Raw genomic sequence first — 17845 nt, forward strand, 5'->3', positions numbered from 1 at the left:
CATTTAATCAAAAGACTAGTATAATCTGTCACTCCACATTTAAACTTAACTAGTAAAGGCAAAAATTAAGAATTAAAAATGAATATATTATAGAAATGACTTAAACTGCTCATAGTGAATTAAGAGCTCAGTATTTTATTGCACATCAGTGTAGAAGTTCCTAAAATTCCCTTCAATAATTCACACAGAGTCACATGGACAAAGAGGTTTATATTGAACAATGTTAGTGATTGTTAAGGGTTTGTGAATTCCCAGCATGCACTGCAGCATGAAGAAAGGATGCCGATGTTGTTTACTGGGTTTATTCACACATGCTGTTGATTATTAGCTTATTAGTAGTTATGTGTGTCATGCTCTGATGTGTTCTGTTAGATCTGTGTCTGTCTGTGTTTTACATCAACTATCAACAAGGCAAACATGTTTTAAAGTCCGAAATTTTGTATATTCAAATGTTTTCTTCATATATTGGCATAAAAGCAATTAAATAATCTACATTATGATGATATGATTAGTGATGGTAATTTACGGTTCAGTCTTGGGGTGTTTTTATAAGAGGACAGGCTCTTCACTCTGAAGAAAACTCCTTATAATAAACTCTGACCTTTTATTGAAGCTTTTGCACTTCATTTTCATCTGGTCAAGGCATTAACCCCTCGTGTGTCAGTTAAAAAGAGTTGCACATAGGCCCACAAAAATGTCCATGTCCAAAAACTGTCATAAAAAATTACAATGACTTAGTTTGGTCTCATTTTAACGAAGACCCTTGGCAGATTATTGTTGAAGTAAAAAAAGAAGAAAAAAAAAAGATTTATGAACATTATTTTATATAAATTATATATTTTATGAAACGTGTTGAACTCTAAAACTGCAAGTAAATCTTGTGCTCCACATTTGAGGTTGATATCTCAACTAATTTCTTTATTACACACACACACACACACACACACACACACACACACACACACACACACACACACACACACACACACACACACACACACACACACACACACACACACACACACACACACACACACACACACACACACACACACACACACACACACTCTGACATCCATAACACACAATTATCACTGCATGATTGATCCAGTTACTCTATAATATGCAGAAAACTGGAATAAAGCGAGTGTTTGCTTTCCAGACCGAACCTGAGAAAATGGAGCCATCTGGTAAAAAATAGTAAACATTTTAATTTTGAAGCCTTGCCAACAGAATTAAATCCTCTTAACAAAGACTGCATCGTTTTATAGTTAAAAGGACCTGGGTTTAAAAAATACAGTGTTTTTAAAATCGCTTTTAGACACTAAAAGTGGAAGTTGAGACTCACTGCAAAACTACAAGCACATCATGAGCTTTAAACTCAGTTTGCAAAACTCTACACACAGTTCTCTACATCACACACACACATTACTGAACACTAACAGCTCTTGTGTTTCATTTAGAAAATACTGTTATTTAAATGCCACAATTATACAGACAACATGTGTGAAAACACTGTCTGATGATTTGCATGTTGTGTGTGTGTGTGTGTGTGTGTGTGTGTGTGTGTGTGTGTGTGTGTGTTCGTGGTTTTGTGTGTAGAGTTTCATGAAATTAAGCAATAGTTTCAGAAATTGTGTGTAAGCAATTTGAAAAAAGCTGTAACGGGTTTCAATGAGGATATTTTTGTCAAAAACTATAGTGTAAAACAGATTTCTTAAAGGAAATGTGGATGAAATAGTAAAATTCCAATAAAAATACACACTTTATTATGGTAGGTATTTTAACACAGGCAAATTACTCCCTGCAAATCACTCATTTTGGCATGACTGAACTTGTTTTTGCCCTCAAATGATAATGAATAATTTATATTATTTTGTGAAGTCATTTTGCAGAGCTGGGCCGGAAAAACTTGTTTTTTAAATAATAATAATATTGTTAAAAATATGGGTTTTTAATTGGCCACACTTCTTTAAAACAGGTAAAGATGTTCCTGCTACAAACTGAATGTTAAAAATCATCTTAAACATTGAGAAATAATAATTGTTTTCTTTGCTAATTCACATTTAACTCATTGATTACATGATGGATTGGATTACATCTGCGGTGCAAAAAAGGAAAATAGAAAATAGAAAAAGCTCTGCTCGTTTATATTGATGTAAAATACAATTTATTAAAAATGTTTTCTTCTTGTGTAATTATTTGATAAATAATAAATAAAACCTGATTGAAACGGGCGTGAAAGACTCGACGACTTACTGATGCTTTCATTATGCTTAAAATAAAATATAATTTGACTTTGAAAATAAAAATAAACTGTTATTTTGTCAAACAATATTATTGAGACATCCCGTCATTTTTTTTTTACAATAATAAGAATTTATTATAAATGTTAAAACGTTAATTTACGTGACACTGCTGTTTAGAGCTCGAAAAAGCTTTATTTTTATTATTATTAAAAAGTCGATGGATAGTCATAAGAACACAACATGATATATTGTTTGCACTGCAAAATATAGTTTCAATAAATTCAACAAATATATATATATATATTTCATTAATAATAGAATTGCTACGGCGAACCGTCATCTGACGCAATTACTAGTGATGATTTTTAACTTGTTTTTTTTAAATAGAAAATAAATACATTATGTACACATAAAAGCATGAATTTATATAAAATGAATTAAATAAAAATAAATTGAAAAGTTATTCGTTTGCTTTGCTTTTTTTCCGAATTGAACAATTTCTTAAAAACTTTAGTTAATTATTTAGAGATTTTTATTTCATACACATTCGATGTTTCTTTAATAATAGCTATAAATAAAAGAAAGAGCTGTATTACTACTCTGTGCATCAATAAAATAATCATTTACATCTCATACAAATCAAGTCCAGTCTCAAGTTTATATATATATATATATATATATATATATATATATATATATATATATATATATATATATATATATATATATATAAGGATCGAAACAGCAGCAGATGAAATGTTCAAACAGCCTTCAGACAAGAAAACAATAATAAAACCCATTCATTGGTTCAGAACCCATACAGAATATTTAACACTAGATATACATTTAATTTCAATGAATGCGAAAGGATTGTTAGTATAAGCGCGAACGGGAAAAAAGTGTTTATTTCAGAATGAAAACTATGCGAAATTTAATAATGAAAGCTATTTGAGATACAGACGTAAATAAGATTATTCTAATGCAAGCTGTGCAAAATATCAGACTAATTGAACAACGATAAAAAGTGAACAACAGTTCGAGCGTTTATACAGTTTATGGCGTTCGTGATGGAGAGGATTGAATCCAGCGCACTGAATCACAAGGGTTTGCAGATTATTACTGTCATTATTATTAATAAAAATGTCATATATGCGTCCTTCAAAGTGTCAACAGAACTTGTCCAGTTCTCTGGCAGGAGTTAAGTGGGTTTGTGACCCGTGCGGACACTAGAGGCGCCGTTGGCTCGTGCTTTTACGCACAGCTCTGTGGAGTCCTTGGAAAGCCAAATAATCAATAACCCCGGACCGATCATGCATATACACATAATATTATCGTCTCAGACAGTTTATTATGAATACTTAACGGTTGTAATATTTACAAGCCCAGTTTGAACCCTCCCTCCCGGGTTCAAATTGTATTATTAAGTGTTATTAAGGCATTCTGAGAGTGCCATGAGCGATCCGGCATCACTAACACTTTAGTTTTGGATGATTTAAACTTTATTTCAGTGCGTTTCAGGCAACGTGAAAACAACTCCTCGTCCCTCCTATCCAGGCTACGTGATCAGTGACGCACAGGAGACGCTCCAGACTCCCGCGCGCACGGGGCTCTCCGCGCATTATAATGGAGTAAGCGGGGCGCGACTGAGACTGTCCAGCACCAGCAAGAGAAGAGCTCCTCCTCCCTTTCATACGATGAGGTAGTTGGTAAGAGTGAGCCCTGGTTAATCACCAATGAGTCTGCGAAGTTCTGTCATGCACGCGATGTCCCCATCGTTGCGCGCTTGACCTCCTGTGTTTTAAAGTACGAAACGGGGCTTTTACGCGCTTCATCGCCCGGCATGGGAGATCACAGTGAGCCCACCATGGTGCAGAAGTCCACATCGTTCAGCATCAAAAGCCTGTTACTCCCATCGAAGTTTGACAGCCCGGGTGCGGACGATGGCGCGGAGCGAAGCCCGGTATCCGACAAACCCTCAGAAACAGTCGAGATAGACCCCGCGCAACGCGACGCGGACGAACCCGAGCAACCGTGCAGAAAGGGAAAGAAATTCGACAAGCCTCCGTTCAGCTACAACGCGCTCATCATGATGGCCATCCGACAGAGTCCCGAGAAGCGGCTCACGCTCAACGGCATCTACGAGTTCATCATGAAGAACTTCCCGTATTACCGGGAACACAAGCAGGGCTGGCAGAACTCCATCCGGCACAATCTGAGCCTCAATAAGTGCTTCGTGAAGGTGCCGAGACACTACGACGATCCGGGGAAAGGGAACTACTGGATGCTCGACCCCTCCAGCGATGATGTGTTTATCGGAGGAACCACCGGGAAGCTCCGGCGGCGCTCGGCGACCTCGCGGGGGAAGTTGGTGATGAAAAGGGGCCTCCGATTCGCGCCTCTCGGACTCGGACTGGGTGAACGCCCGAGCAACCCGCTTTACTGGCAGCTGTCTCCGTTCTTACCCTTACACCACTCGCACTATAACGGATCCACGCACGGATTTCTAAACCAAGGACACGCGTACGGATCTTTACTCCCCGGCGTCGAGCCGCTCGGGAACGGGGATATGTCTCGCCAGATTCTGGGAGCCTCTAGCGGGAGTATTAACCTGTCGAACGGGTACGGCGTGTCTCCGTCGTCCGCTGCTGGATTACTCTCAGGACACAATGGATATTTCGTACCGAGCGCGCAACAGCCGCAGTCTCTCCCGAGCGCGCCGGGATACGGGATCTCCAGCTCTCCGTCTTCTCTGCTCTCGGACTCCATAAGAACTAGTTTACCGTCCTTCACATCTCCACTTTCCAGCGGACTTCTGTCTCAACACAAACGCGTCGCGCCCAATTCGTTCCTGAGCTGAGCGTCGCGCGCTAAACTTTCCTAGAAAACCTCGCCAAGCGTTCCCTTCGTGAGAGGACTGTGCGTCTGTCTGGACGATTTTTGTGTCTATTTAAGATCATTTTTGTAATGGTAGTATGATGTTATGCCAAAGGCAATAACTGTACGTGTTTGTTTTTCTTTTCTTTTTTTCTTTTGAAAAAAAAAAAAAAAGGTATTATTTATAGTATTTCTTTGTGAATGATGGTTTTGTATTTATTCAAAATGTTTTTTATCCCTTGTTACTGTGGGATATTGTTGTTATTATTAGATGGATGGCACATATTATTCGTTTAGTACGACTAATTCCTTTTTTATTCAAAATATTATGTCCCAAACTGTGAATGCGCCTTAATATCTTAAATCAGGGTTGACTCAGGTGTGCGTTCTGACAATGAAACGATATATTATTATTATTATTAGCTGTGTAAACCTGGGTAAAATATAACTCTATATGCAATGTTTGATGAATTAGGTCTGTGAGTGTGTGTTTGTGTCCAGAGAGGACAGAGCTGAGCTACTGAATTAAAGCACTGGATTAAATGAACTGTGTGTGAGTGTGTGGGATGAGTTTATATATTGTCATAAAATACTGTTCTGGGTCAGCCTGGGTCTGTCCCATATTTACACACACATAACAGTATAGTTTTGACTGTGGAGGTGCATGGTTCATCACCAAAGACAGATCATTAATGTTTTTGTTTTTTTAATATAACATCCCTGCACATTAATTTTGCTCTTATGACATTCTGAAGCCATTATTTAAACTCTCTGCGCAAACATGCGTTTATGAGAAATGTGATTGTTTATTTCCCTTTAGTTTTAACCAACATGTGATTTATAGTTCTGCACCTTTAGTTGCCACGGTCATTTAATGTACTAGTTTGTCGTTGAATTTTTTTTTCTTGTATATTTTGCCTGAACTTCAGTTCAGAACAAAGAAATAAAGTATTGAAATATTTCTGTATGAATGCATGAATCCTTTCCAGCCTTACTATACACAAATCCTACTTTTGAGAAAAGACTCGAGGGGTTTAATGCATTTAGCTTCTCATGTTATTTCCCAAACAGACCAATTTAAATGCATTTATAGCATGCATGCTGTAATATTTATTCCCACAACACATAATGTTACACACACAGACCAGCTTTCGGCTTTCAGGGCTGATGGTGCTCATGCATCCCAGACGAGATTCACTTAATATTCATTTTCATTATTATGTCATTGATAAAACATTACACAACATGCAAATCCAAACATTATTAATGATAGGCTAAATATAAAGTTGCATGATACGTAATTAAATATATTTCATGCATACTGATGTAAAACTACTTTTTAATGAAAGTGCAACCAATTTATTCATAAAAAATAAGCCTAAAACAGCGCCATCGGGATCGAGCCCAATCGGGAAATAGGAAGAACCCCTAAAATTCACGAACTAATGCAATGTGTTCATAGGCCCAACAATAAACATATCTGAGATATAACGAGCAAACAAGTGTTCATCGTGGCCCAATAGAAATAAAATAATGTCAAACTTACTGTGCAGATGTTCCTGAAACTCCAGCACGTGCTCCTGAAGGGAAAACTCTCACTGAGGAACAGACCATATGAATCCAGGGAACTCAAGAAGTCCTTCACGGAACCAGGACCAGCGTTAATGTGTTCGGACAGACTCAGAGGGAGGGGACAAACTCTCCCAAACATTCCCTGCACTTTTTTACACACATAACCACTCGAATATTATTACTCATCTTTACTAGTTCTAAAAATGATCTGTTTTAAAAAAACTTGTTTTGACGAGTTAAAATGCGTTCTTTTAATCAGGAAGTAGACGAATTAATTATTTAAAACAAAAGTTTAACGAAACTTCTGATTCAGAGCAAAATTAGGCTTTGCCAGGGATAGAAGAACTTTTTTCTTTTTTACTCTTCAAATTTCGTCAAGGCCCGATATAGGCTATGTGTTTATCTCGATAGAAAGCATAAAGTGGCGAATAAATAACAGATAACTTTAATACATTTTACCTCGTTAAAAAAGAAAAGAAAAAAGGAATGCAGCATGAAAAAAAAAGAAGAAAAAAAAAGAAACACCCTGTTGCGCTTAAGAGTTTGGGTCTTGCATCAGGCCTTTAACTTCAAATACAAACCGTAAAATATATAAATATAAAATAGCACATAATAAAATTTGATATAATACAATTTTATTTTAAGATAAACAAAAATATTTTTCTATGCAGAACCAAAGTACTCAGAATTTACCGTGAAATATATAAATATAAAATAGCATTATAATTAACTTTTATTTTAAGATAAAACTTTTTTTTTTTCTACGCAGAATCAAAGTACTCAGAATTTAATTAATAAAAAAAAATAATAATAAAAAAAGTACTAATTTATTTATTCCCCCCCCCCCAGTATTTTGAGCTGCTTCGGTCATATTTAAACTCTAATCTCGAGATTTCTCCATCAGAACCAGCGGCGGAATCTCGCGCTCGGGTTTTCAATGCAAAAGTTGCGCAAGACACGCCAGAGAAGTATAATCTCGAATTATTCCTAAAATCGTGGCATATAACATTACAAACTCAACATTTGCCTTGTCTTGAAAAATACAACAACATTTTTTAGAGAATATAAGATATAATATAAGACCCCCCCCCCCCCCCCCTTATCTGGAAGTGTATTTCGGTGTCTCTTTATAAGACCCTTCTCCTCTTCTTTTAGGCCCCTGACAATAGAGGGGTCACTGGAGACAAAACTGCTTCCAATTTACTTGGTTATTTCCGCTGAGCATCGGAGAAAAGCATAATGTAGGGATCAATACTCCTGCTGAATGCCTTAAAAAGTCTCAGTTAATTGATAACAAACACTAATAGTGTCACACAACTGCTGTCTCCATACTATCTAATCTCTTTTGGAAGTCATTATGGACTAAAATGAAGCAGGGCACACGAGTCTGTGAGCTTAAAGCAGAGTTTCACCAGGTTAATGGCTGAGGGATGATTAGTCAGCAGAATAATGTGAAGCTTGTGAGATTCTGCTGTTCGCAGGGAAATAAACACATGATGATCCGCCATGACAGTCACACAGGTGGAATTCCCAGCGGGATAAACCGGAGACAAGGATGAGATCCACAGAATACATCCACATCATTAGATTCAGAAACAGCTTTATTGATATCACTGTAAACCATATTAATAAAACAATAGAACAGTAAAAAAAAAAAAAAAAGATTTATATTTAATGAAATATATGAAAAAATTATATCATTTAAAAGTTAAATGAAAAGTTAAAAGTCCACAATTCCACAGTATTTGACATAAAAAGATGAATTTTTACTGAATGAAAAGGAAAATGCGAAATTACAACTTTCACAATTCTTTCCCAACAAAAGTCTCAGAACAAAAACAGTGAAATCTGGGCAAATTGTGTCAAATTAAATAGAGAATAGTAATACATACACACACATATCCATATATATATATGTGTGTGTGTGTGTGTGTGTGTCTGTTTTATCACTCAACAAAATGCTGGGTTGTTTTAACCCTTGGGTCATGTGGACAAATCCATTTTTTTTTTTATTACATTTTGTCCATATTTAACTTGGGTTAAACACACACACACACACACACACACACACACACACACACACACACACACACACACACACACACACACACACACACACACACACACACACACACACACACACACACACACACACACACACACACACACACACACACACACACGTTTTATCACTCAAAAAAATATACTCTGAAAGCATTTTTTAGAGTGATCTGTATATGTTTTATTAAAATATATATATATATATTTAAACATGTCACAGAAAAAACATTATTAAATACTGTGCATAAATGCAATGAAAACAACATTTGGACAAAAAGAAGACATTTTCTTAATGTTTCTTTAAGTGAACAATGCATGTTAATAATGTTCTAATGGCTTGTGTTTTGAGTAGAATGACGTATTTATGGCTGATTTCCACGACATCGGCCCACAAACTGTGTAATGTAGGCCTACGTTAATGTATATTTACAAAAGAAAAAGAAATATTGTGCATTGAATTGCTCAATAAAAAGAAAAGATCAATAAATTGCAAGATTTCTCTTTTTTTTACTAAAAACGAGGCGTAAAATGCACAGATTTCCAAAGAGCTCGGCCATGACGTACACATGCAATCCTGTGCAACGTATACAGACGCCATTTACTATAAAGCCTCTGTTCCCTGAGGACTAGAAGAGGCCATTTTGTGTGTCATTCAAGCATGACATGTGAAGACCTGAGACGCCGTGCTCCAGTGGAGGACCAAGACCTCCAGTGTGTGTATGATGATGTAACTCCAACACACTCAGGCAATGTTACTCAGGGGTTAAAAACGGTGTCAAGTCTGTGTTTACGGGTCTATAACGTTCCCTCAGACGAACTCATGCTCCCTCTCATCCACTCAACTCTGTTTCCTAACAATTTACACCCTTTCCAGACTCATCACACACACATTCAAGCCCTCATGATCTACACTGGTTTGGTGAGCGTACAACATTATTTCCCTTTATTTTTTATCCATTGACACTTATACAATCTGTGAAGTTGTACATATCGTAAACATATTCTATGTAAAATATCTTATTCAGGATCTAAATAAAAAATAACATGCATTTTGTATGATCCCTCTAATCTCGCTAAAGTAATTAACATTTAGCAGATTCTGCAAAGCTGCATGCAATATATATATTTAAGTTTAAATAAGTTTTTTAAATATCAAATCTAGCTGTACAAGCAAAACAGAAGTTTGATTAATAATGCATTAGTCCATCAGACTGTCACAGAAAGAACTGAACTAAACATTTTTATTTTACAAAATACTTTAGAATCTAACATTGCTAGAAAATCAAAGCCAAGCTCTTCTAAATTTGAAGTTGATATCACATAAAAAATGAGCTGCTAAACGGTTTTAATTGGGAACACAATGTCCAGTTTCAACACGGTTTTCACTGAATGAATTCTGAGCATTTTTAAGCTTTCGAATGTTGCCTAATTATGATGATTGCTAAATATGTGATAGAGAAAATAGGCAATACAAAAGCACAGCAAGAGTGACTGACAGTATAAGTGTAACTTACACAAAAGACACTGAAAGAGGTCAGAATATCAACTAGGGTGAAACATTTGTTTTCTCAAGTGTGTAACAGTGTGTGCACAATTAAATATACCAACACACACACACACACACACACACACACACACACACACACACACACACACACACACACACACACACACACACACACACACACACACACACACACACACACACACACACACACACACACACACACACACACACACACACACACACACAGACGGGAACATAATAGTGATTCCTATACTCTATATCTGGGATCCTCCCAGAGAGAAACGAGGGTGTTTCCTAAATGTCAAACCCCTCAAACGCCCTGAAAGAGCTCTTAAAGAGCGGAGCATTAACCCATGCTGGACTACCCGCTGTCGACCAAACCAACACTCACTCATGAGCAGGTAAAATCAGCATTCAAAATAATTATCAATTTAATGAATAAATAAAAGAATAAAAAAGGAATGATTTCTGAGTAAAAAAAAAAACATGTTCAAATGCATCAGTAAAAATGTGCAAGCATTCAGGTCCTCGTTAAATATCTTGTGGAGTTGATTTTCGAAGCATCTTTGTGTATTTTCTCCATAAATATAAATAAATTCAAGATGTTATAGTGATGAGCACAAGCAGTGATGTGTGCATGTGCTCTAATATAAATATTCTACAAGATATTACAAACTCAAATCTTGCATATTTATTCATGCCTCAAGTTCAAACTTAAAACTCAAATGCAAAAAGTTGTACTCAAAAGTTTACATACAGCTTGCAAAATCTGCAAAATGTTAATATTATTTTAACAAAATAAGAGGGATCATACAAAATGCATGCTATTTTCTATTTAGTACCGCCCTGAATAAGTTATTTTACATAAAAGATGTTCACATATAGTCATTAAGATAAAAAAAAAAAAAAGCTGAATTCATAAAAACTAGCCTTGAATTCTGAATTTATGAAACTGAATTCATAAAAAAAAGTTCAAAAGTTGACATACTCTTGATTGTTAATACTGTGTCGTTCCCTGGATGATCTGCAGCTGTTTTTTAAAATATTTTTCTTGAGTCCCTTGTTTGTCCTGAACAGTTAAACTGAGCACTGTTCTTCAGAAAAATCCCCCCGGTCCCGCAAATTCTTCAGTTTCCTGCATATTTTGCATATTATTATTATTTTAAAAGGTTTAAACATTCACTGATGCTCCAGAAGGAAACATGATGCATTAAGAGCCAGGGGGTGAAAACTTTTTGAATTTGAAGATCAATGTAAATTGTATTAATGTGTCTTCCGGGAAACATGTAAGTATCTTCAGTAGCTTCAAAGTAAATAAAGTAAATAAAAAAAAAATAAAAAAATAATATTCAAACAAAATAAGAAATATTTACACATCTTCATCCTGTTCAAAAGTTTTCGCCCCCCGATTATAACTTCAGAAACGGAGCCTCCCTTGTCTTGTCGTTCAAGGGTTACAATAGTATGAATGTAAAAAAAAAAAAAAAAAATTCAATCATAAATAAAAAAAAATAATTAAGAAGAAAATCATTTTCACCACGGAAAAACGGTGGCAAAAAAGCTTCACACTCACCAAAACTACAGATTTTTTTTTTTTTTTTACACAAAATCCATCCAAATTTCTTTCCTCAAAAATACTTAAATTACTCTGTTATACAGGTTATCTGTGCGTTTCATTCCCAACAACCTTTTCTATCGCCATCGAGGCTCATGCTGAAAGTAATTCGGTTATTGCTGAGAGTGTCCGCTCGACAGAAGCCGTGGACAGGGACAGTCTCCGATGAGCTGACCCATGCCCTCACACAGAGTTCTGAACGAAATCAATGAGCTCAGCGGGACTTTAGCCTTCAGAATCAGTCCTGGCACTCATTACAGTCAGTTCTGTTTTTACCCGGAAAGATCGAATAGAGTTCCGTGACTCTGCGTTAAGCTGGATAAGGCTGAATAAGGGATTTTTTCCCGGTAGGCGTTTGAACCTGGAGTCGGGGAGGGAAAGAAACGTTAATTTGTCGGTTGAAAAACTATTAAATCTACAGTAATATTTTTTAGTTTATGCAGTTTGCTACAGATGCGGTTAGCTAGCTCAGCCTCTGACTACCAGTTATAGCGCTCTGACCATCCAATCAAAGGACGTGAAAATGCCAACGTCATTGTACGCCTGCTAGATAGCCCCAGTGCAGTCTAATCGAAATCTGATTGGCTGTTTAAATCTGACTGATTATCTTGGGTGCGTTTCCGAATAATGACCCAGCTGGCTGCTTAACTACCATAGTAGGCCTACGATCCTATGAGTACAATGCATCGTTGAAGAAATCAACTAGCTAGTCTCGACCATATATCCATATTCGGTTGTTAAGTCGTGACGTAACCACTCTCCGATAATACTCTTTCCGGGTCCAAAGTCCAGGTCCTCTCTACCTACATACCTACCGCTTTCGCTAGTGTTTTGGTTATTATTGAGTGTTTTTACAATGCCGCAGTGCTGTGTCCCGTGTCGGGAGCTAACTCACTTCAACCTCGTAAATCTTCTTTTTCATTGATGCCTGGACTCTACCCTTAATTATGCCACCTGAGTGATGAGCTACACTAACCACTCTGTTGGTGTTAAAGGAATTTAAACCCTTTTTGACCGCCAAGGGTGCCTCACTAAGAAGGACGTGATCGTAAATAAATTTACAGGTTCCACCGTTGTTATTTCTGGACGAGAGGAGCGCTTGGACCCAAAACGTCATGCGTGACGTCAGACTTAACAATCGGATAGGGCTAGATGTCTTAAGGCGGAGTCTCGAACGGCATCACACCGGCGGCCATCTTGTCACAGGGAAGCTTTCTGGCGAGCTCTGTGGTATCTGAAGTAAGGTGAGTGATCAGCACAAACACAAATCCTCTTATCTCGCTGAAATCTTGACAGATTTACAAACGGTTTGGTTTCTTACAAACGTTATTAATGTGGCTATAATTCTGGATGCTTGAACATGTTTAAATATATAATATTATATTTATTGATAAGTATGCAGTGTCATAACTACATCTCTGACGTTTATAACAAACCAACCCGTTTGAAAATCGGTAGAAAATTGAGCAAGTTATGGTTATTTAAAAGTATATGCAGCATTAAAACACAATGTTACGAGTGAGCGAGCTCCCTGTGGCAAGATGGCCGCCGTGTGCGGACGTCGACCTCCATTGGCCAGCAGCGCGGACGAGACATCTAGCCTTTATTATATGATATCTATGGTCTCGTCTGTTTCCCAAAACCGTATTGTCGCAAATTGGTCGTTCAATCACGTTTGTTTATGACGTCACGCACGTGGTGGAGTAATAACTTCTTTTAATGAAACTGTTTGAGATAGAATTAACACTAGATGTTTTGCCATAAATTACAGACTTACATCTGAGGACTATTTCTCATTTTTCTCAGTTATTTCGCTTTATTTCCAGATTCACTCATAGGCTCGTTCTTACACACTAGAGCTCGTTCGCACATGCGCACTCTTCAAAAACGACGCTTTAAATCTCTTGACAAACTAAAAGACGTAAATGACATTTGTATGTATTCTAAATTAAAGACACAGGTTGCACTGAATGTCAGCTTGCTTATTTTGCTCAAGATAAGGATTTATTAAGTCCACGTCATGCAATCTAGAAACTCTTCTTCTAACCACAGGTCGAGATCTGTCGTTCACACACACAACTCTGCGATGCTGTTTGCGAATGTTCGTTGGATCGATGGTTTCGGGAAACACTCGTTGAACTGCTGATAACGACGAACATAGTTGGCTAACGATGCTTTTGGGAAACGCACCCCAGAATGGTGAAAGCAACAGTTTCATTGCCATTCATTTAAAACTACAGGCGCCCGCACTATTGATTCTGAAGGCCTCAAGGCAGAATTGTTTTTGGCCATGGCAACACATGATGGCTGAAATATGATTGGATAAAAGCTCTAACATAAACACACACTACTGGAAGCAGCGCAACCAAGAGAAAAGCTATGAAATTAAGAGAATGGACTAGAGGGAATAATTTAATACTCATTCATGGAAAAAATATATTAAAGTGCAAGTAAGTGATTCTGATAGTGCTCACTTAAAAATGTTGGGTTAAACAAATAACCCAACGTTCTTTACTGTGTGTTTAGGTCAGCAGAGAAGGCCTTTCTGGCCCTGACGCCCACCACAGAAGAGTTTCATATAAACTCATCAATATTCATCAATGCCTTCACAATATATATATATATATATATATATATATATATATATATATATACACACATTCTTTCACTCCAGCTGAGGCATGTTAAAGGATCAAATATAGCCCAAAAATAAGTAAAAAATATGCTTTTTGTGAACTATATTATAGCAAAGGCAATATTAACTTGATATTAAATGTTCTATTTAATTACTTTCCTATTGTTTTGTTAATTACGTATTATACTAATTGTGCAAATAAAAATGTATAAAAAAATGTTTTCATGACCAAAAAAATTAATAAAAATCAAATTAACGAATTCCACTTTTGAGTTCATAACATCAAAACAATAAACTATCACATTCAACTCAAGCATTAGGGTGTTTAAAACTTTCCCACTTAACAAACTTCCAAAAAATAAAAAATAAATAAAATAATAATAGTTCCTCCTGCATGTGCACAGAAGAACTAAACAGATGAAAATGACAGAAATAAAAAAAATCCACCGAAAAAGAACCTCGAAATCCACTTCAGTAGAAGAAGTGTTCAGGAGAGCTGGTCCTTCGTGAAGTGTTTGATGGCTGGAGAACTAATCAGGGTAACGACGAGGACCGGGTCCTTTAGGAGTCTGAGGTGAAGGGTTAAACAAACAGCAATAATCCTGGAAGAACCTGGGAACGCTTGTGGCCCGTGTGACGCTTTTCTTCCAACATTAACATCAGAGTCCAGGTCGCAGCTCATGTGGAAGAATCACATTGATTAAAAGACAACAGTTTATTTTAAACCGCATGCCGAGAACCAAAGGCTCTGACCCTGTAATGAGCGCAAACCTGCAAAGATTCAGTTTACATCCCGGGATTCGGCATATAGTTGGAAAAATAATTCATTCATTATTAATCATAAAGCTCAATAAAAACAAGGCAATAATAAAAAATGTACCCCCTCCCCCTCTCCCCCTCCCCCTCCCCCTCCCCCCTCAGTCATGCTAACATGTATTCAGTCTGACAGGTGCGCTCTGATTGGGACACAGCATGTTTGATCCCTCCGCCCCCCCGTAGTTTCCCACAATACTGAACGACTAAAGGCCAAAACGATAATGTCAGACCTATAGGGAGAATTAACGTATGGATCTGACTAATTGTACCGAGACACGCAACCGAAGCTCGGACTGATTTGACCACACAGGAAGTGACATCATTAGCACCCTTAACAGGAAGACAGGTACGGCGACTCAATTCATTTACTCGGTTTTCACGCAGATGTAAACTTATAAGAAACATGATCCAACAAATACACTTTTTTTTCATCTAAAATTTCATCTAGATTTTGTTTATATTTTCACTAAAAAGCAAAACTGTTTTCTCTGTGAATATATAGTGAAGTGTAATTTATTCCTGTGATCAAAGCTGAATTTTCAGCATCATTACTCCAGTCTTCAGTGTCACATGATCCTTCACAAATCACTCTAATATGATGATTTAATGCAAAACAAACATTTATGAAACATTCATCTCCACATGGATGAAGGAACATCACCTGCAGCTCAACCTGGCAAAGACTGAGCTTCTCGTCCTCCCTGCCAATCCGTCTCTACAGCACGACTTCACTATCCAGCTAGAATCATCATCAATCACCCCATCAAGGTCGGTCAGAAATCTTGGAGTAACAGTTGATGACCAGCTGACCTTCACAGATCACATTTCAAAGACAGCTCGATCATGCAGGTTTGCACTGCACAACATCAGGAAGATCAGGCCTTTCCTAACTGAGCATGCAACACAACTTATCGTCCAGGCCCTGGTCATCTCTAGGCTTGACTACTGCAATGCCCTTCTGGCTGGACTCCCAGCATGTGCAACCAAACCCCTACAGATGATCCAGAATGCTGCAGCTCGTCTTGTCTTCAACGAGCCCAAGAGGGCCCACGTCACTCCTCTGTTCATCTCTCTGCACTGGCTACCTCTAGCTGCTCGCATCAAGTTCAAGGCACTGACGCTTGCTTACAGAACTATCACAGGCTCAGCTCCCTCCTACTTTCACTCACTCCTACGAGTCTACATCCCTACCAGACACCTACGATCGGTCAACGAGCGACGTCTCGTGGTTCCATCACAGAAAGCCACAAAATCACTTTCCAGAACATTCTCATTCACAGTTCCATGCTGGTGGAACGCTCTCCCCACCCTCATCCGGAATGCAGAATCCCTGACAACATTCAAAAGACAGCTGAAAACCCATCTCTTCCGTGAGCACTTAACCTTATAAAAAATAATAATAATAAAAAAAAAATAAAAAAAAAATAAAAAAAAAATCCTTCCCCTTCCCTTTAAAACCTCACTTGTCGGGTTTATGCTACTCTGAATAATGCCTGAACTTTGTTTTTTGAGCACTACTTGTGTTGTTTTTGCCTCTTCATGATGACTCGCTTAATTTTGTCCTAATCTGTAAGTCGCTTTGGATAAAAGCGTCTGCTAAATGACTAAATGTAAATGTAAATGATTATTATCAATGTTGAGAACAGTTGAGATCTTCATGGAAACCGTGATACATCTATAATTCATCTTTAATGAATAGAAAGTTCAAAACAACAGCATTTATTTAAAATAGAAATTTTCTGTAACAAAATACTGTCACCTTTAATCAATTTGATGCATCCTTGTATTGTTTTATTTATTTAAAAAATAATATTAAAAAATATTTTAAAAGTTTGTACTGACCTTGAACTTTATGTGTGTTTAATTGTTATTTAATTATTATTTATAATATATACATTTTTTTTGAAAAATTTGATAAAAATTACGAAAAAAAACAACTACTATAACCGTTGCTCATATAAAATAAAACATTTCATTTTAAGCTTAGGCACACACTTTGTTGAAAAAGAGAATACATTAATTAATTAATTCTTTAACCCAAACCCATGTGGATTATTATCTTTACGATTGGTGTGAAGAGTCAGTACGTCATCATCAGATCTCGGTTCACTGGACTCTGAGAATAGAGATGTTCCTCAAACTGATGCTGGTGACGGTTTAAAATATTCATCAGATTTTACTCTGCTTTATTGGCTCCATTCAACATCCTGATCAATAAAACATTGAGTTTTTTACTCCCACAACCCCAGCATTAACGACAGACACTTCCAGAAACCAGGATAACCGGGATCGGCTGGAGCGCAAATTCATCAGTTCCTTCATCATTCTGCTCATTTCTCCTGCCATCCATCGACCAGTCATCCACACTTTGACATGTTGACTTATAATTACTGTTCACAGTCGCTTCTGTTATATAAAGTGTATTTGTTTGGTCATTTCTCTCTGAATTATTTACTGATCATCTTGAGGGATGTGAAGAGATTTGAGTGTCAAAG

At 37.1% G+C, this 17845-nt stretch overlaps 1 protein-coding gene and 1 long non-coding RNA gene across 2 annotated transcripts in view; both read left to right on the top strand.

The window, feature by feature from the left end:
- The window catches only part of LOC309488058, a 145904-nt gene that overhangs the window by 3222 nt on the left and 124837 nt on the right, over positions 1 to 17845 (top strand). The gene's annotated exons all lie outside the window — the stretch shown is intronic.
- On the top strand, positions 3002 to 6090 carry foxg1b (forkhead box G1b). Its single transcript, XM_082155966.1, has one exon. The coding sequence runs from the start codon at positions 4090 to 4092 to the stop codon at positions 5104 to 5106; it is 1017 nt and encodes a 338-aa protein (XP_082012092.1). The 5' UTR covers positions 3002 to 4089; the 3' UTR covers positions 5107 to 6090.

The sequence above is a fragment of the Leuciscus leuciscus genome (assembly GCF_965113295.1).
Source record: "Leuciscus leuciscus genome assembly, chromosome: 23".
In the NCBI taxonomy this organism is placed as follows: domain Eukaryota; kingdom Metazoa; phylum Chordata; class Actinopteri; order Cypriniformes; family Leuciscidae; genus Leuciscus; species Leuciscus leuciscus.